The sequence below is a fragment of the Tursiops truncatus genome, chromosome 1 (assembly GCF_011762595.2).
Source record: "Tursiops truncatus isolate mTurTru1 chromosome 1, mTurTru1.mat.Y, whole genome shotgun sequence".
Lineage (NCBI taxonomy): Eukaryota > Metazoa > Chordata > Mammalia > Artiodactyla > Delphinidae > Tursiops > Tursiops truncatus.
Window position 1 is genome coordinate 104347925 of NC_047034.1, and position 20714 is coordinate 104368638.

Sequence of the window (20714 nt, forward strand, 5' to 3'; positions counted from 1 at the left end):
GCGGGAGGGGCACACTCTCGGAGCTTAACATCCACCACGCGTAGAGCTGCAGGACGCCGGGGCCGACCGCCGGCAACAGGAACAGGAAAAAGACCCAGACCGGCCCTGAATCTGCGGGCGCTTCTTTTACACTCCTACCCTCGAATCTCGGAAAGAAATTCCCACTGGAAAAGAGATACTAAAAGCGCCGAGCTAGGAGGCGGGACCTCCAGTTCTCGGCCAAGGGGATCCAGTTAAGTGTATTTTAATTCTTTCACAACGGCCCTCCCAAACCTTAAAAACCTAACCAATTGCAGGCACACACACAAAAGGGGGAAGGGTAGCAAAATCAATCCGCCGAGTTCAAAGAGCCAGGCCGCGGGAGGAGGCTGCAGGGTGCTTGGCGCCGGGCCGAGTTCGCAGCGGAGGGTCCCATCGACCGCGCAGAGGCGGCAGACCCCACCCGAAAGATACCTGGCTCTGTGTGTGTGTGTGTGTGTGCGCGCGCGCGCGCGCCCGTGTGTGTGTGTTGGGGAGCGTCACACCCTAATCCATTCCACTGCTTGCCTGTCTACTCTCCCCTGCCAGCCAAGAGCCTCCCATCCTCAGAGAGAAAAATGTGTGTGGGCACATTACGCACCATTAGGGAGACACTACGCTTTTAATGTGGCCTAATTAGTGCCGCTAACTGAGTAAATATTATTATATTGAATAATGATAATATGATGAAAATATTAATGCTTTTGAACTTTGCACGTGGGAGCCGTTCCTTCGGTACTCCCGGGACAGCCCAGGCACGCTCAGATCCACCAGCAAACGCGGCCCGACGCACCTCCTGGATGACGAGCCCACAGGCCAGCTCAGGACACACATTGGTCTTTGCAGACACATAAACCCACTTTGGGCCACGGCATGTATCACCCACCATGCAAAAGACCTCCTTTCAATGGCGTCCTCTTTTTCTCTGGAGCAGGCCGTGAAAAGCCAACCACGCTGGGGTCCCTCTTTCCTGCACTTCTGTTCTGCACCCCAGGAATGTTGGGGTGTGCGTGCCGGGTGTGTGCCTCCTTAACAAGGGCCGCCAGACAGGTGGAGTTGCGGGAGAGGACCCACTTAATTAGCATTTAAATTCACAGCCCCCCTCTTATTGTCAAATACTTATCCCTTGGGAATTTGGTGCAAATCAGGCATTTAACAATTAGGAAGTGTGGAAGGCTCCTCAAAATAGAGATTCGAAATCTTAATTCTCCTAGCCAGTTTGGAGGGTCAAGGGCATGGGGGAAGCGTGAACGGGTTGGGTGGAAGGCTCACAGTGACAGGCAATGGTGTGCCGGCGTCCCAGTTGATCAGCATACCCACTGCCTCTTCCCTCCTCGCACCCCACCCCATTCTTACGGAGCCCCAGGAGACAGAGACGAAGAGTCTGGCTGTCCAGTGCTCGGTGCCTGAAGACAGGCCAGCTCTTTCCTGGTTGCTGAGCTGGACAAGGGCAAAGGCCTAAGAAGAGTTTTCAAAGTTAGGCGATCAGTCTGTCCGGGAAAGTGGGGATGCGTGGTCCCGGCTGGAGAGCGCCCCCTCTCGGGCCGAATTGCTTCCTCCCCGCTGCTTGAGGGCCCACAGTTCATTTCCCGCACATTTTGGGGCTCTTCTTCCCGGAAGCTACGTCCGCGCTAGCTGCTGCGGACCCAGCTGTTCTCCGAGGCAGCTCCTTCTCCCCTGCCAGGTGCGTCCGCACCAGCGATTGCCTCCTAGACACGTGTCCAGTTCAGCAGCTCCTGGGACAGAGCGGTTAAGCCGGGGTGAACCCTGGAGGTGGAGAATTTGGCAGACCCCCGAGAGGCTGCCAGAGCGGATGGAGACCGTCGCCCACTCCCCCGTTCCCTAGCAAGGTGTCTGGGAACCTAACCCCGCCCGCACCGGAGGCAGGAGCCGGGGCGGGGAGCTTTCAATTTGTTCCAGTGATGGCTCTAACTTAATAAGGCGATTGATTAGCGCTCAAAGTGCCGTTTTAATTAGCCGCTTGTTAATTAACATCGCAAATGAATTTCCCCTTCCCTGATTGGCATCTTCGCCCAGCGCTCTGAGGCTTTCCTTTCTCCTCTGCCTCGGCCCCTCCATTCCCTCTGAACCTCAGGAGTTGGTAGAAGAATCAACTTCCTTCATGAACCTTAGAGGCTTAGGAGTTCTTTTCATAGCGGGGCGTGTTGATGTCACACGGGAGCCCTTTCATTTCTCTAAAAGCCAGTCTTCGATGGACCATGATTCAGTTTAGAAGGAGTGAAATAAAATCTCTCCCCACCTTCTCCCCCGGCCCCTCCAACTGCCTCCACTTTGTCGTTTTTTCTATCTCCACCCCTGACTTGGAGAGAGACTTCATTCTCCCTCCAGAATTTGGAACTCTAGAAAGTAGAAAGGAGTCGGGAATAGGGGTGGGCCTCCCCTATTCCGTTACAGTCCTGGTAGGAGGGAGCTGGACCATCTCTTGGGATCAAATCTAAGACTGTGTAACCTGCTGCAAAATTCTGCTGCTGAGGTCTGTGAACATGTGCAGTGAGTTACTGTTCACTCCAAGATGCTCCAGGAGTATCTTGTACCTTCCTGAAGCACACAGGAGAGAGCCCTAGAGCCAATATGCGCCCACACATTGTAGCCCAGCACCCCGGTTAGGAGATTAAAGGTTCGACAATTTTTGGACATTTTTGCACAATTATTACTCTTAACTACCGTATAAATCCCTATATATATCATATCCCTCTTTGGGATGCATTCCTTTTGTTTCATGACAGAACACACGCTTTGTTTCCTTTAGGAAGCCTTTCTCTTCCCCCCATCTCCTCCCGGGGTTGGACTCCCCACTCTTTCTTTTGCATCCCCATTGCAGCATATTCATGTTGCCATCATGGCATTGTGACAACTTCCAGCATGTTCAAACTCCTGTTAACTCTCTCATTCTCAAGCACCTGGCACAGAATGCACATTCTGCAATGTTGATGGACTAAGTGAATGAACAAAATGAGTGAGGGAAGGAAGAAGTGAAAAAAATACGGCTACCGTATGTTACCCATAGCTAGAAATAATGGCCACCTTTGCGTTGTTCGTCTGTCAAACTCTTGCTTCACATTTTGTAGAGAGCTTATACATAGAAGGTCTTATTAGGTCATCACAAATACCCTATTCTAGGCAAGGGTGACTCTTCCCTTTAATAGAGAAGGAAGTTGGTGACCAGAAAAGCCAAGTGCCTTGCTCAAGAACATTGGGAAGTGGCAAAATGAGACTAAAACTCCCTCTTCCAGCATCCTTTCATTTACATGTCTACTCGCCTTCCTGCCGATTGCTGGGTACAGCACAGATCTAACCCCCCAAAGAGAGCCAACTTCACTAGGTCTCTTCTGTACTGCTGATCTCTGTGGTGAAGCTTATAGCGCTCACAAATTTAATTATGATGAGAGAACTAGCTCTCAAAACTTTTATTCCCCTAGGAAATTAGCAATTACATAGCCTATCACTTTAACCTGTTGTTCTGTTAAAACAGTTTTCAGTTACCTTATTCTTTTCTCCCACTTTACCTTTTCTCTCTCTGCTCCCAATATCCACCCTCTTGGTTTCAGTTTAAGGGACTCAGTTTCAGTGTGTTCATGTCTTTTTCTTTAGTATTATTTTCCTAAGCAAACATGCTTCAAATCCTTAAGCAGTTGGAAATATACTGATAGGCTGAAAAAACAAAGAAGGAAAGCAAAGTATGCTTACAACGTTTCTGTAGCTTTGTAAACAGCGAGAGGTCACACTATCATCAGGGAGTCAACCTTAGTAGGAGAGCTTATTTGTGTATCTGGCATCTTTTACAAAAAGAAACAATAGCAGGCTCTCTCGGTTCGGGGCTCTTGGCGCCGCCCAGTGGAGGGAAGCGCCCTTCCACCCCATTCCTGTCAGTTGGCATTGTCAAGTGGATCCCAAGAAACGTTCAAATTAAATATGATAGGAAGAAGCACCAGTTCCAAGTTCACTGTAATGTATAGGTGTGTTTCTTCAAAGTTCAGTTCTGTTTTTTTTTAAACTGATGCTCCAGTTTAACACAATCCCAAATACCAAATCTTGATTGTAAAAGAGGACCACTGAGAGTGTATTAAGAACAGAACTTGTGAAAATATGCGAATGTTTGAATCATTCTCTGCAGTGGGGAGGGAGCATCTTTAGTGGTGCTCAGGACTGATGTGTCCTTCAGAGCCAGGAAGGAAAAGTTCTTTATTAATCATAGTTGGCAAAAAACTGCTTTCTCTGCAGGAATTCCAAAATCTTCCAAAAATTAAAGAATTCTCTTTCTTCCTTTGTTGTTTATAAGAAAATGAAGACCTGAAAGTGGAAGATCATTTTCAAACCTATGTCAGTTTAGGGACTATATTTCTTTGTATGTTAAATTCAGTGGGAAACTGAGATTAAGCCAGTTAAGGCATTTCCTTTCCTATATGTGGAATTCAAAATGTGACTGATCTGCACCCTGTTCTATTTCTAAACTTTGATTTTTAAACGAAAAGTTAATTATGCTTGCTCTGCCAGAAAGTGCATGACTTCTTGGGTGTAAACATCATGTATACTCTCAGGAAAAAAATGGCAAAAGAGGCATGTGTCTGGGTAAAAAAGAACTGAGGAAAGTTAAAAAACAAAACCCCAGCTGTGAAGAATTTTTTCATTAAGTTTGCCATCTAGTCTTTGAGTTCCTCTTTTGGATCTTCAGGCCACTACTAGCATTTCCTCTCTGACAGGGACCCCCAAATAGGACCTTGATAATAAGCAAGGTCGTATTTTCCCCTCACAGTTGTGGCTCCCCAAAGCTAATATCCTAACATCCCACCCCAAGAAATCTACGATCTTAACCTTTTCTTAAGAAAAGCTCATCTGAGACATTCACAAGGTGGGGCCTACTGGGCTTCCGTTTGCTTTGCTTTAGAGTTTTCACAAAATGAACAGTCCGCCCGCGGGGGAGGGCGAACTGTACTTCCACCTTCTCTCCCTTTCTTTTTAGATTTCATTTTTTCGTAGGGTCACATTTCTGTCTCCCCTGCTAATGTTGTGAATTATTCCAAGCAAAAAATCCTGTCGAACCGCCCAACACAAGCTGTGAGATCAGCCTTTTGAGCTCTTGAGTCATTTTAAGCGTTGGAACAAAACAAAAAACAGGCCTAAATGAATTATTTATCAAGGTCGAGAATAATTGATTTGCGCAGTGCCGGCAGTTCTGGATCTTAAATTTGTTTTCTCCCCCTCCCCACTTCCCACCCAGAACAGGCAGCGAGGGAAATGCGGGTTGGAGCCCCGGGTCTGGGAGGAAACCTCCATTGGGAAGTTGGTGGGTGATGTCTTAATGAGAAGAACCCGAATTGATATTTGAAGGGAGAAGAATGTGTAGCGTCCGCCTGCAGTTTCAGGCAGCCCCAGCGCCCTTCCTACAGAAGCCGACTGTGCCAGGCGTGCCGGAGGCCCGGCCCTGTGGGCGGTACACTGCAGCCTTCGATAAGAGAGATGCCCTCTTAAGTCCCAGGCCCTTGATTCCGAAATCCCGGGGCGCGAGGCCGAAGCCCGGCCTGCAGGCTCCCAGGAGGATCTGCCTGGCCAGTGCGCAGTTCTCGCTCCAAAGGCGGCTGATCCAACTGCGCTCCAGGCATCATTCAGGCTCTCCTTGGCTTCCCTGCCCAGGGTGGCTCGACCCCACCCGGCGGGCCCACCACGCGCTCCCGAGGGGCTCCCCGCACCCGCTCAGGCCGGCGTCGGCCTCTGCCTGCAGCTGGTTCCGTGTTCCCGCCTCGGCTCACCAACCCCGGCTCGTCCGCCAAACTCCCCTCGCCTTCTGAGAAAAGCGAGAGCTGCCTGGATTGTACATCTCCTCGCCTCAGTCTTTCCTCTCCCCGCTGTTCTCCTCGGAGACACACCCGTGAGAAAACATGCACGAAGATGATAAGAAACAGCTCAACACGCCCTGGAAACAGTGCGGGATTTTTCTGGGTCAAACACATCGAATTCCCTAGGAAAACGCAGGAAGGATGAGTCTCCCACCTATCCCCTTCCGGACCGAGGGCTCACACAGATGCAGTTCCAACAGAAAGGCAATACTTTGTCCCAGGAGGTCATCTGCCTCCTTGACATCCCCCCCGCCCCCCGCCCAGCCAAGTCCTCAATAGAAAAAAACCGTTCCTCGAAAAGAGACTTTCGAAACCCCAGATTTCGGCCCAGCCCTGGGAGACTTAAAAGACCATTTTCCACCATCATTCTGCACCTAGTCACGGAAGCGATGCCAGCCACTCAGATTCATAGGGTTCTTAAAATGGTAATTTGGAGTAAAATGTAACTCCGAGAACTTTGAATCATTCATTAGCACCTTATAATTACTCTGCTAATTAGGTTGACACGGCACTTAATCAGGAGTAATACGCCGTCTTGTCACTGGCACTTCCCATTACTCTGACATTCAACAAGAGACAGGTTGGAGACGTCCTAGAGAAAATAATGCAAGTTGATACCCTCCGACGAGGCGTCACAGTCAAGCCACGTTCCAGGTCCCAAGTGGATCCACAGCGACTGTTTCCTTTCCAAAAGAGCGGCCGGAGAGGGCGAGGGAGGGAGGGAGGGGCAGAGAGAGAGAGCGAGAGAGAGAGAGGAGAAGAGAGAGAGAGGGAGAAGTTGAGAGATTGAGATCTGGCTGGGGGCAAGGAGGGAGTACGCGCTGCTGACCCTCTACTCGGGTTCCGGAGCCTCATGCCAGCCTGACACCACAGTGAACCGTAGCTGCCCTCGGCGCTAGAGAACACCTCGGGCCATTATTTCCCCCGCTCGGGAGAACGTGTCTGGCCAGGCATTTCTTCCAGCACGGGCCCTGATTGGAGACCAGGCTGGGACCCGGGTTTTGAGCAGCAGGCCTCTTGTCCTCCACCCCTTCCGAGAGTGCCGGGTGGACGCGGATCCCGCTCCATTTCCCCCTCAGGTACCCGCCGCCCAGCGGGGCCAGAGCCGGGACGCCCGGGCTCCTTGGGGAAAAATCAGAGCTCGGAGTCTGCCCACCCACCCAGAGCTCCGGTTGCTGGAGTTACACACTTTCCTGTGGGTTCCTTCAGGGAGTCCCTTCCTCTGTTCTCAGTGTCCTTGGACTATTCAAGCGCGTGTCTGGGGAGGTGCGTGGCGGCAGCGCTGGCGTCTAAAGGTAAGCCGACCAGATTCCTTTTCCCTTCCTGTCCTCTTTCCCCTCCCTCTTCGGACTTCTTAATGCGCAAAGCGTTACTACTTTCTCATTCGTTTCTTTTTTTCCTTTTCTTTCTGTTTTTCTAAAACCTCCTCTGGTTCCCTTCTATAGTCTCCCTGTGCTCTCTTCCCCTCTCTCCCTTTGCCCTCGCGCGTGATTGTGGACGCCGGGACCACAGTACGACTAGTTGTTTGGCTTTCGGTTGCAGGCAAAGGGACGTGCGGGTTCTGAAAAGAGCAGCGGGGCTCGAGCTGCGACCGCTGACGGGCTCGCGAGCCGAGCACCCATTGGCTCCCGGCACGTCGGCGTCGCTCGCTCGCGCGGGCGCGGCCAATGGGGGCGCGAGGACCTGCGCGCGGCCTCGGCGGCGGGGGCGCGGGCCGGGCGCGGCGCATGGAGCGGCGGCAGTGGCCGTGACGTCATGGGAGGGGGTCGGCGCCGCCCGCTTGCCGCCGGATTACAAGCGAATGCGCCCGGCAGCGGCTGGAGTTGCTCGGCGCCGCGACTCCGTCACCTCATCCGCCTGTGCCTGCTCCTTCTTTTCCTCCTCCTCCTCCTGTTGCCGCGACCACTGCGGCAGTGTCTGCTCCACAACTTTCCAAGAAAGTTCAGAAACTCGGCACCGGGGCGTCCGAGTCGCGCGCGGCCACCACCTCGGAGAGCCGCTGCGCAGCTCCGAGGGCGCGCGGCTGCCCGGGCTTCGCGGTCGCTGCACCTGCCACGTCCGCCGCCGCCGCTGCCGCCTGGTGCCAGGCTGTGGGCAGACCCTGGCGGCGGCAGCAGCGGCGGCGGCGTCGGGGTCACCTCCTGCTGCCTGCACCTCCGTCTGGCTCTCCTGCGCAGCCACCGCCGCGCCACGTGCGCGATCGTTCCTGGAGCGCACGCTCGGTGCTTCCTCAACAATTTTTGTAACTTTCCCCCCCATCTTCCTTTCCCCAAAACTCCTACTTTTTGCATTAGGGTAAAAAAAAAAAAGTGTCTCAAGTGTCCACGGATTGCCACCTCCCAATTTTCCTTCCTTCCCCGCCCCACTTTTTTTGTTTGTTTGTGTTTTAAGCGGCGACAACATTGTTTCGTGTTATTCTGCTTTACGATCGATAGCTTCCTTTGCTTGGTTGGGGCGGCAGCGGAGCGGCGGAGTGGCGTGGACCTCATGTAGAAATGACAACAATGGAAGGGGCCAGCGGGTCGAGTTTTGGAATAGACACGATTTTGTCCAGTGCCAGTTCGGGCAGCCCCGGCATGATGAATGGAGATTTCCGCCCGCTCGGCGAGGCCAGGACCGCGGATTTTAGGAGTCAGGCCACTCCGTCTCCCTGTTCGGAGATTGATACTGTAGGAACGGCGCCTTCCTCTCCTATCTCGGTCGCCATGGAGCCCCCGGAACCGCATGTGATAGCGGACGGCCCCCAGCATCACCACCACCTCCACCACAGCCAACAGCCGCCGCCGCCAGCCGCGGCCCCCACGCAAAGTTTGCAGCCTTCGCCGCAACCGGCGCCGCCGCAGCCACCCGCCCAGCAGCTGGGCTCGGCCGCCTCGGTCCCCAGGACTTCCACCTCTTCTTTTTTAATTAAGGACATCTTGGGCGACAGCAAACCTCTGGCGGCGTGTGCACCGTACAGCACCAGCGTCTCCTCTCCCCACCACACCCCGAAGCAGGAGAGCAACGCAGCACACGAGAGCTTCAGGCCAAAGCTCGAGCAGGAGGACAGCAAAACCAAACTCGACAAGCGGGAAGAGTCCCAGAGCGACATCAAATGCCACGGTGAGTCGCGCCGCCTTGGCTCCCTCAGCCGTCTAGCTTCTCCTCCTCTTGCTTCCCTGTCTCCCCTCCTGTCTCCCGCGAATCTCTGCTGGGATTCGAAGGCGATTCTCAGCTTCTAAGGCGATAGCGCCACGGTCAAAAACTGCAAGCGGGAGGGAGGCCTGGGCGTGCGATTTGGAGACTCGTCCCAAGTTCTGATTATTGTTACATTTCTACCTCCCAACCCTCACCGCCATCCAGCTCCTTTCTTTGTTTTACTTCATTTTAATTTATTAGGAAGGGGGCAGAGGCGGAGGGTATCTGACGGGAAATACTTTAGTGTTTCGTATCGCCTAGGGGTGTGATCACAACGTGGTGCTTATTATTTAATGCAAATCATTCCATTCTTCCTACACACCGTATTTTCTGAACACTGGAACGGGAATTATCAGATATAGCGAAGGGAAAAATTCCGAAGCGATTAACAGGGAAACTTTTTTTCAAAAATTATTAGATCGTGATTAATATAGGGAAGGCCACACGGTAAAAAATTATAGAGTTCCAATTAAAAAAAAATAATCTTCCTACCCCATGGCGCTAACTGAATATCTGTATTTCAGTAAGAGTTTTGGCCCCTTACAAGTAAATTGGGAGGTAGCATTTATGAAAGTAAAATTTTATGGAATTGGATATCTATTTTTGTAAAATCAAAAGATGGCAATGGAATTGTCCTTCAACTCCCTTTTCCCACCTTCTCCCCAGAGAATTTCATAAGTGTTTTGGTCTTTGCATAGCAAAAGAGTTTTAACATATGAGGAGAGTTCTCTTTTTTCCCTTTACTGATAAGCTTATTATTATTATTAATCTTTGTCCTCTCTGGGAAAGGTGTGTGCCGACTGTCTGGAAGGTAGGATATTGCCTCTTCATTTTACTATTGTATCATTAGCATAATAGTGCCCAAAACAGATGTACAGTCTGGTCTGGCGATTTTTTGTGCACCAACCTCCCCAGTGGGTCAATTAGAGAGATTATGGTTCTTCCTGCAGGGAAGATCAAGGAGCGCAGCAAAAACGGGTACAAACAGAGGGATTGACATATCGATTTCCCAGCATTTCAGTAAAAAACCAAAGTTGACAAATAGAATCCGGAAATCTCTGGGCTGTCACCTGGATGGGCTCAGTGATTTTGAGCTGAACGCAGTGTCTGGGAGACATTCTTTCTGAAGCTTTAAGAGACCTGATGCAAGCAGCTGCAGAGAGCTTGATCCAACATTTCCCAAGTGCATCTGAAAAAAGGAAAACAAACGTCTATAACTTTTAGTAAACAGGAGAAGTAAAATGAAAAAAGTGCCCCCTTCTCAAAAATAAAAAAAAAGTTGAAAGACCTTTTAAAAACTAACACATAAGAAAATATGAAGTCAGGGTGAAAACAGTAATGGGAAGGGACAGGTTCTCCCCCCAGTCAAGGAAACAATTAAGAAAAGGACCCTTTATCATAAAGTATTTTTGTTTTCATTTTCATTTCCAAAGACGGGAAGATCCAGCACTCTTTTGGAACCCTCTTAGGAGCTCTGCACAAGGCTCCACACTCCCTAGTCAGCAGTTGGTCCTCTTCCTCCATACTGGCTAAGGTCCAAGTATGTTTATAAGGAAGGTGACAGAGTATAGTTCCCCCACCCCCAGACCAGCAGCTGGCTTGGGAATGTGGAAGTGTGTGCCAGGAGGACACTCCATCCTTCCCCATTCCAGGCTACCTTACGGCCGTGTCTGGGTTTCTATGTAGGAACAAAGGAGGAAGGAGACCGGGAGATTACGAGTAGCCGAGAGAGTCCCCCTGTGAGAGCCAAAAAACCTCGCAAAGCCAGGACGGCTTTCTCCGACCACCAACTCAATCAACTGGAGCGTAGCTTTGAGCGACAGAAGTACCTGAGTGTGCAGGACCGCATGGACCTGGCAGCTGCGCTCAATCTCACTGACACCCAGGTCAAGACCTGGTACCAGAACCGCAGGTAAGGGAGGCCATGTGGGAGAGCAAAGGCGTCTGGCCATCCAGGTCAAGATTACTACACCAATCTTCTTCCCTCCTGGCCTCGGAGACACTAAGGACGCAGAGGGCCCTGAGCTGGCAGTCGGGGGCTTTCTGGCTGGAGGAGGGATTAGCCACACCTCCAAGGTGAAAGGGATCGTTGGGTAGCTGGAGTTTGGAGAATTTTGCATTTCTAAGTGTCCTTAACATATGCTAGTTTCTCCCTCAAACCTGAGTGGCTGAAATTTACCCCATTTTGCCCCCAAATCAATCAAGCCACACCTTTTCAAACTGAGACATCGGTGTAGGAGACACTCAGGCCCACAAAACCTGTGCCTTGCACCATTTTGGGCCTGCCCCAGGATGGTTCCAAATATCTATAGCCGGTCACACAGTCTGGCTGTATCCATCCTGGAAGAGCTGACCCACTGGCCTCAGCTTAAAAGTCCTTGCTTTTCCTGTGAGGCGGTTGGGAGAGGTAGAGTTGGCAGCCGGTCAGGCATCTAGACTGAGGGTCTGTCCCCTATTCTGGCCACCTCAGAGCCCTCCAGGAACCACGGCTTCCCTTGAAAGGAAATTAGGAAAGGGGCTGGCAGTACTTGTAGGCCCCTGAACTGCAGTGTGAACCCAACCTGTGCAGTCTGGGGCCGAGGTTATGCCGAGTTTCCAAGCCTGACGGTTGTCTCCCTTGTCTCGATTTTCTCTCCCCCTCCTTTTCTCTCATTTGTGTTCTAATCGTCCATAAGTGTGGTTGGAAATGCCCATCCAGTTGTCATCTTTACCATAATTTTCTGTCTCATTACATACGGTTTCAGCCACCCTAATTCTGTCGGAAAACATTAGTGTCATTTGTAGCCAATTTAAAATGGGCGACATGTTTATTAATTTGGCTGGAGCTGCCGGGTATGGAGGGCCCACCAGCCCTGCGTTCCGAAGGAGGCATCTGAGCAGAGGCCTGCTGCCTCTTCTTCTAGTGGGGTGCGGTGGGGGAGGGAGGGGACCGAGAAGAGCTGATCACAGGTTTTAATTGTTACTCTCTCTCAGAGGAGAAAAGATCCTGAAATGCATTTTTCCCCTCCTGGAATGGCCCCGAGGTACTGTCCCCATGGGAGAGTCCTCCCTCAAACGAATTCCGTTTTGAAACCCTTGTCACCTTCCTGGCTCATAACCCGCCCCCCCAACACCTGCCGTAAGGTCCTGTCAGGCTGGTGAGAGAGATGTGTCTCCACAGCCCTGGGGACCAAGAGGGCCAGGGGTCCAAGGCTCAGGAGTCTCTGTGTCCCTTTGTTTACGGTTTCTTCTCACTCAGCCTGGAGGAAAGGGGGAGGGGCAGAGAGCAGACACTCTGGGATTGCTGGGCAGCCACTTGGGGAAGGAAATTAGAGGAGGAGGGAGAAGACTGCCTATAGAAAGAGTAGTCTCCGTTGGCCTCCAGGAAAGTTTCAGGCAGTAGCCAAACAATAAGGGGGGGCAACGTCAGAGGAAAAAGTCAGGAAAAGGTAGCAAAGATTGGAGAATTTTATTTATGACTGTCTCAGGCATTGATGGCATCGTTTGGGAAACTGACTTGGATTTGGGTGATTCTGGGAGGGAGAGGGTGGGATAGGGGGCAAGGAGTGTGCTTCATTCCTGGTTCTCAGCGCTCTCTAAGTCTTCCTGTGCTCCCTGAGGAGGAGAAGGCAGGTGAGGGGGGAGAACGGGCCTTGGTGCCTGGGCACTGCCCACAGCTGCAGGGTGCACGCACGCCTGCTTTTATTTCAGGACCAAGTGGAAGCGGCAGACTGCGGTGGGCCTGGAGCTGCTGGCCGAGGCAGGGAATTACTCGGCACTGCAGAGGATGTTTCCGTCGCCTTATTTCTACCACCCAAGCTTGCTGGGCAGCATGGACAGTACTACCGCCGCGGCGGCCGCCGCCGCCATGTACAGCAGCATGTACCGGACTCCTCCTGCACCCCATCCCCAGCTGCAGCGGCCCCTGGTGCCCCGAGTGCTCATCCACGGCCTGGGGCCTGGGGGACAGCCGGCCCTCAATCCCCTGTCCAACCCCATCCCAGGCACCCCGCATCCCCGGTGAAGAGCAAGTCACTGTCCCTCCCTGTCCCCTCCCCGACCCGGACAGCTGCCCCTCCTCTCCTGGCACCAGGCTGTCCGGCCTCCCTTGCAGCCAACCGGGAAGCAAAGAAGTAAGAGAGGAAGACACTCACCAGTGGGTGGAGGGGGGGCCCAAAGAGGAGCCAGCCCTCCACTCTCCATCTCCCCACCCCCAGAGACAGGGCTGGAAAGCTCCCGCACAGGAGTGTGACTGGCGAAAACGCCGACTCCACACAAAGTGCGACCAGTAAGTGAAAACATCAACAAAAACAAAACCTCAAGTTCTTTTTAAAAAATGACTTTAGGGACAGGCAGGAGGGAGGGAGGGGGGTGGGGTAAGGAGGGAAGAAAGAAGGGCACGGAGAGGAAACCACACAGGCAGAGAGAATTGTAGATGAACAGCCTCAAATTCCGAGGCAGAGGGCGTTGCCGTGGACATTCCGACTGCCCCAGAGAAGAGAGGAGGGTAACTGAGAACTTTGCACTGATTTCTCATGACCTTTTTTCTTTTGGAAAAGTGGCATGCTCCATAATATGAAAAAAAATGTACATTGGAAAGACTGAGTGATAAGTGATATATCATATTTATTATATGTTGTCCAAAAAAGTCACTTATATACATTAGTAAAACATGATTTTTCTTTTCATGTCTTTTTGATTCAGTAAAATAAATGCTTAGACAAAAATATAGATTTTTTTGTGATTGAAAATTACAGAAATAAAGTTTATCTTTTTTTAACAAGCGATGAAATCCAAGGGAGCTGATTTTACTGAAGCAGAATGTACTATGATGAAGTGTGTCACTTGGTTTAGGAAAACAAAATCCCTTCCGGAATATTAGGAATTTACAAAATCTGTAAAGATGTTGGGCTGACTTGTATAAACACAGCTCCATTTTTCACGGTGGCCTCTTCCGAGCCGTTATTCGATATGTGTGAACTTCTTTCTTTTTAAGTGGATGATTTCAGAGCAGTTCGTGAGGCGCTTGTCGGCTGTTGGTGCTTGCCAAGTAGGCGTCCAACTTTCCCTGCTGTCCCGGCCTGCCTGACAGCCCCAGCCGAACCGGGTCTGTCCACCCCTCCTCCTTCTCCTAGGGCTCCTCCTGGGGCGATGAGGGTCCAGAGCGCTGGGCAGCGGAGACGCCGGCAGGGGCTGGGCTGCGGGCGGGCGGGCGGACATGCGGGCCTCGCAGCTGTTCTGCAGCCCACGGCCGGGCGCCCGCGCCGCAGGACAGCCTGCAAGCAGGAGGCTGCGGGGCGCGCAATTAGGGCGCCCGGGGGGTCTCGAGAGGCCTAGCTAACAAACCCTGGTTGTGCTTTGATCCTGGTCTTCTCATTCCCTAGCGGGCATCCAACCCCTAGCCCCGAGCCGAGTCTCTTGTCCTAGTGAGTTGGCTGTGCTGGGATGTCTGGAGCGGAGTGCAACTCTGGCCAAGACAGGTGTGCCAGGCTTTTTATCCGCGTCCCTGGATCTTTTGGGACTGCAAAATGAGAGGCCCTGCCCAGAGGGTAGTGAAGGCCGGCTCCCTGCTTTAGGAGTGTGTGTGTGTGTGTGTGTGTGTGTGTGTGTGTGTGTGTGAGAATGAGTGTGTACGTATTCGTAGCACCTAGGCCAGAGCCGGACCTCAGCCGCAGGCCCCCCTCCCCCACTAGCTCCCAAGAGGCTCAGCACTCCGCCTCCCGACTAGTGAGGAAGAACTGGGGGTGTGTGTGTACATTTCCGGGGCTTCTCCCACCTTCCCCAGCCCCAAGGTCACTTCTCGAGTAGTCAGAGTTGGATCCCGGTCTGGGTTTCCTTACATCTCTATCTTCACTTCTGCCCTAGTACATAGTCAAAGGAGTAAGACCTGCAGCTAAAACACATCCAGACCCATTTTCCAACTTTCTTTGGTGTTTGAATCTTAGTAGAGTTATAAAAACATTTTAAAAAATGTGGAGTGCTGTGGGAGTGTGTGTTGGGGAGGAGAGGGAAGGAGGAAGGAAAGAAAGGTGAAATCCAGGAGGAAATTGCCCCCCCCCCCCCCCCCCCCCCCCCCCGCCTTGATCAGACCTGGGCTAATCAGGGAGTGGTTTGCAGATTTCTCTACAGCTCATCAATTTGCTTTAAAAGTGGTCTTGGTCTTGTTTGATTCTAACAAAAGTGTTTGGACTGGCCCTTCTCATTTTCTTCCTGCTGAGCTGGGACAAACTCAAACAGCTGGGCTGGGCTGGAAGCTGGGTGCCACTGTGTCCGGTGGGAATGCCCATTGCCTGGGTACTCAGCAGACTCTCCTTGTTCTGTCTTAGCTGCTGTTGGGTTTTACAATCATGCTTAAATAGTTCACAAGTGGTCGGCCTGGGCCTAAAAAGGCACTTTCCAAGGCTTGGGGGTGCTACAGCTTCTCGATGTACTGGCCCCAGGGCTGGTCATCTTCGGGGGGAAAAAGGGGGACCTGGGAATTCACTGGAGCTAACACATTCTAAGTTCCCTACAAAGAATGACCTCAAGTCCAGTTGGGAAATGCACATAAACAAACCTTCAAATACAAACCAGGCCGTAGCACCCATCTGCTACCAGCAGCCTGCCAGCCACTCTGCTGAGGAGCCTGCCAGCTACTCCTTCACTCTCAAGGCCAAACTTGGACTCCATAGGTGGACAATGAAGGGGGAAGCACTATGTCTACAGAGACCAAGGTTTCCTAATTAACCTCATATTCCACTGCTGCTAGCAATTAGGCTTGATCCACCAGAGTCCTCCCAAATGTGCTTTCGCTTCAAAGTCATGTTTTCTTTCACCCCCTAAACCATCCAGCTGACAGTGTCAATTCCCCTTCTACATTTGTGTTGTTTACTTCCTGTTGCACAGAAGTTGGCGAAAGGAGTGTGTGTGTGTGTGTGTGTGTGTGTGTGTGTGGTGGCGGGACTGTTGTCCCAGGAAGAAAGTTGAGTGCTGGATTCCTTCTTTTCATTCTTTTCTTTCTGCAGCAGTACCACCTCAGCAGGTGCCCTTCTATTCAAACATCCCCAAACTATTGCTTACAAGTCAAATGCAAACATAGTCCTTTCCCTCAAAAGGGGTCCGTCAGTCCGTGCCTGCCCAACAAAGTACCGGTGTTGGCTAAAAGGTGAGGAGTGCAACACCAAGTTTTCCAAAAAGCAAGGAACAGGATAATAGACAAAGGTCTTTTCACAAGGGAGATCCAGAGTTCGTTATGGAGGCTCAGAGGTCTGTTGGCCCTGGGAGCTGCACTTCTTTTCTTTTTCCCACCTTCAGCTGGCGTTGGAAGGGCACTCCACGGCTAACTCCATTTGGATCTCTCCTTTGATTAAGCTGGGGACTGGCAAAACAGGGATTTTCGGGGGGCATTCTTTGCTTGCTACAGAAATACAGGAGAACAAACTTGTTTCAGAGAGATGTTTAGACCCTTACATTTGCTCTCCTCCAGATCAGCTCTGCGACTCCAGCAAACCTAGCACAAACCTGTAGTGAGTACGGAGTAAGAAGTTAACTCCCCAGCTAGCAGCCAAGTGCTCTAGCCCAAGCCAGCAATTTTCAATGAGTTGCAAAGTTATGATTGCTGCTTGCTTCCATGCCTCCAGCAAATATACCTACCGCTTTGTAACAGTTTAGTTTTGCTCCCCCTGCCCTTAAAATGAAAGTCCACATGATGGCAAATTAGACAGCTGATTTCCTCTGTTGCAAATAAAACCGTTTACCCTCAAACCAAGACTTCCGTCCTCCTCCCTCCCTGCCATCTGACTCCTGCCTAGGCGGCCCTTCCCCAGGAATCTGCCAAATCCCACCTCCCCTCTTTAAACAGGCAGCTTGTGAGTGGTTTGTTTTGTTATATTTTTAACTTTCTAAAAATATTTGGAAAAGCTCTCCCCAGGGCTAGGGAAACTTTAGTCCTTATTAAGCCACGTGGTTACAAAAATATACTAGAAGAGAACTGCTTAGTTTTCTAAAAAGCCAGGCATGACTTGAAGTCAACACGCTTGGGAAGAGACTGACTTTTCACTACTGGTGGGCATGATTGGGGCAGAGCTGAGCCTCCTAGGGAACTGATGTTTCCTCCTCAGCATTGAATTCTTGGTGTGGGAAAGTTGGTTTGTCGGGTGTCTTGGCTGTTGGCTAGAAAATTAGGCAGAAGGGCGAGCGGGGGCTTCTCCAGGGTTTACTCCATGAACCCTGGAACAGCGCCTCTAGACTTTTTGAGTCTCCCACTGGGTCTTTGTTCAGTCCCCGCTTCTTGGCCAGTTCCAGCCTTCCTCTCTACCCATGCCTCTTTCCCTGAAGTTGGGGCCTGTGTGCCCCTCCCTTCTTCTGGCAGGTTGAACACCCCCAGGGTTTAGTAGGGCTAAGTGTGTGGGATAAGGGTTGTGTGCATTCAGAGAGAGGGAGGTATCACTGGCCTTTCGCATTGGAAAATCAGGTCAGCTGTCTCAGGGAGATGAGATGACCCAGAAGGGACTTTTTTCCTCGCCTTCTTCCGGCTGAATTTTGAAGGCCTCTGTCAGTCTGAGTGTTGCTGAGTGGACGGTCTCAGCCAACCTCGCATTGTCAGTTTCTCTGCTCTCTGCCTCTCCTTTTGTCTCCCCTCGGGCTTCCCTCTCCCGTTTCTCTCTCCTAGCACCACAGACAGCTCCCAGGGCGCGCGGGGGAGCGGAGTCCCGGAGGCTGGAGGGTTCCCTGCAAAGCCTAGGCGACCGCAGGGGGCGCACCGGGGAAGGGTCGGCGGCGCCCGCGGGGGAGGTCCGCGAAGTGATTACAAAGCGCCCTCCCCGGCGGCGCTTCCTGATTAGCTCTAAGTCCAAACAGGGTCACATTCCAAAGAACAAAATCTTCAATCAATAAAGTAATTCAAAAACCAAAAGATCTCGGGGTAAGTAGTGCTCAGTGACAGATCAACTCTAAACCGTCCCTATTTAATAAGTTCTTAGTGGAAGCCGACTGGGAAGGAGAGGGGCCTCCGTTCTGCTGCTTCGAAGCCCTTGCGTCGCGGCCGCAGCGAAATCGCCAGAGGAACCGCTCTCAATGGCATTTTTTACTTTCTCCGCTCGCGCAGCTCCGACCCTGCTCTGCGAACCGCCGCCTCGGCCGATGGAAGCCCAGGAGAAGCGCTCCCGAGACGGCCGCCCTGCAGGTTGGGTTGAGCCGAGGCCCTGATCTCCACTGCTTTTTCCACCTCTCGTCTCCTCTCCGCCGGTTTGGGACTCTCCCAGCTCCCGCTACGATCTGGTCCAGGACCCGCAGGAGCTCCACTGAAAAAGGAGGATCTTCGCGAGCCCGAGATTGAACTTGACGTACGATAGAAGGGCTTTGTCACTTTGTGGAGCTGATGGATTTCCGCCCCCCCCCCCATGTCTGGCCGCCTGGATTCTTTAGTGAACAAGCCCTAGATGTGAAATCCTCCCTCCCACTCCCAGCAATTCTCACACACGTTGCAGCCCGCGGTTTGCTCCGCGATTCCCACGCCCAACTGCAGCGCGTGGGCTCCGCGCTGGGTCTCCCGCCGTATGCGCCCCAGCCGGGCCTCAGCGCTCCTCCTGCCCTACCCCCAACCCGGATCAGCCCCGCGGCCCCAAGTTCCCGCTCCCCGTTACAGACGGTGTTTCAGGGAGAAAAGCGTGCGTCTGGATAGGGGCCGTATAGACCAGGGACAGGAATCAAAATACCTTCATGAACGGTGCTTGGGCCGGGCCTACAGAGCAGGGGCCCCTGTTCTCAACATCTCAGTGGGCTCGGGAGGGAATATAAAGCGTTCTCCTATGAAGATGATAAAATAATGGTTGCCCAGGTAGAAGCTCATATCTGTATCGCACTTCATACTCCCCCTTCCCCAACCCCGCAAGGCCTCAAGGCTGCAAATAAATGCCTCCTTCAGGCTTTCCCTCAGTTCTTGGAAGCCAGCTCCTCGTTGTTGATTATCCCCACTTCCTCAACTGCCTCTCTGGCTCTCCTCTTCCTCTTTCCCTTTAGAGTTGGAGGAATGGAAATGCTAAGTGGAATTTAGATGCTGACAGAGACTTTTAGCGGCAGCGTGGATTATCCATATCTGAAAGTCAGGTACCACTGGGGAGACCCTAGTGCCTCCAGGGGCTGGAGAAAAAGGTGTTCCAAGGTGTGCGTGGTTATGTGAAATGGGAGAAAAAGTTTTCTATGGAGTAATGTGTATTTATACTACCGCCAAGGAGAGAGCAATAGGCAGTGGTGGTGTATTGTTTCCCCACTCCTATGCCACAAAATTAGAATGCCCATTATGAATATTCTACATTCTAAAGCCAATTGGCTGATAGAGTGTTAGGAAAAGGATATGGAAGTCGGTGCTACTCACTTCCTACTGTAGGGAAGTTAAACTACTTGGTATAGTTTCCAGCTGTGGGGGTCTTCCAAGTGAAAAGACCATAGTAGGTCTCTTTCTCACTAGGCCCTTTTCCGGTTGAGTGAACTGCTAGGAAATGACTTTCTAGTGATCTAATATGAAGATTTTGATTTTCCTAATGCCTCTCATTTGAGAAAATAGGCATGTCATAATTTCTGAAAGATGCAAATAAGGATCTGATTGTCCAACTTCCTCTTGCACCAACTCTTAGTCTCCCCCCTCTCTGCTCCCTTCCTCCCTTCCCCCCCCCCAACCCGGGGCATCTGCAGACCTATGGGCAGGGAAGTTCTAGCCCACATATCAACAGAGACAGAGATGTCCATTGGAAGTAGGGTGTATCAGAGCCACAATCACTTTATTCATCTGCCCCATTTCCCATAAACGTTCTACTGATAGGAGCTTACCAAGTCGTTTCCGTTAGATTAAGAGGATTTCAAAGGGACACCTACTTCCTCACCAGCCTTGACTGAACACACCATGGCATTACATTATACATGCTCGTATGCGAATAAATGCGTAATTGTCACATAATCATTCATTGTTATGCATCAATAGATTGGTCCAGAAAATCACATAAAACACAAATGGATTAAGTGTGGCCATGGGGTGATTCATTTTTTAAAAAAATATTTATTTATTTATTTATTTTTGGCTGTGTTGGGTCTTCGTTTCTGTGCGAGGGCTTTCTCTAGTTGCGGCAAGCGGGGGCCACTCTTCATCGCAGTGCGCGGGCCTCTCACTATCGCGGCCTCTCTTGTTGGCGGAGCACAGGCTCCAGACGCGCAGGCTCAGTAGTTGTGGCTCACGGGCCTAGTTGCTCCGCGGCATGTGTGATCTTCCCAGACCAGGGCTCGAACCCGTGTCCTCTGCATTGGCAGGCAGATTCTCAACCACTGCGCCACCAGGGAAGCCCTGGGGTGATTCATTTTGTCCTTCTTCTTTTTGGGATTGCTTTTGAAATTTCTGGCAATCCATATTTTGGATTCCCTCATGCACTTCTGTAGATGTACGTTGCAGCAGATCTCCAAGAGCCTGGTCTTTGCAGTGGAAACAACTCCACCCTTTCCTGTCACGCGGCAAACTTTGACCCGCCCACCTCAGCCGTGCCCAATCAGAGCGCAGGAACGAAAGCGACCTTGCCGCCGCTGGCGGAGCTTTGGCTTCCTCCGCCTATGGGGCAGGCTTTTCCCGGGCTTGCCGCTTGCAGAGACCAGGCCCGACCTTTCATTACCGATTTCCATTACCCCTCTCTTGTTACCAGTTTGGGTTAAAACCCTTTGCCT

The 20714-nt window shown here is 51.7% G+C and overlaps 1 protein-coding gene across 1 annotated transcript; it reads left to right on the forward strand.

The window, feature by feature from the left end:
• The first annotated feature begins 8151 nt into the window (after nt 1-8151).
• BARHL2 (BarH like homeobox 2) lies at nt 8152-13370 on the forward strand. The gene is made up of 3 exons (XM_004320412.3): nt 8152-8975; nt 10737-10962; nt 12741-13370. Exons 1-3 carry the CDS (start codon nt 8369-8371, stop codon nt 13051-13053), a joined length of 1146 nt encoding a protein of 381 aa, XP_004320460.1. The 5' UTR covers nt 8152-8368; the 3' UTR covers nt 13054-13370.
• Nucleotides 13371-20714: the final 7344 nt, after the last annotated feature.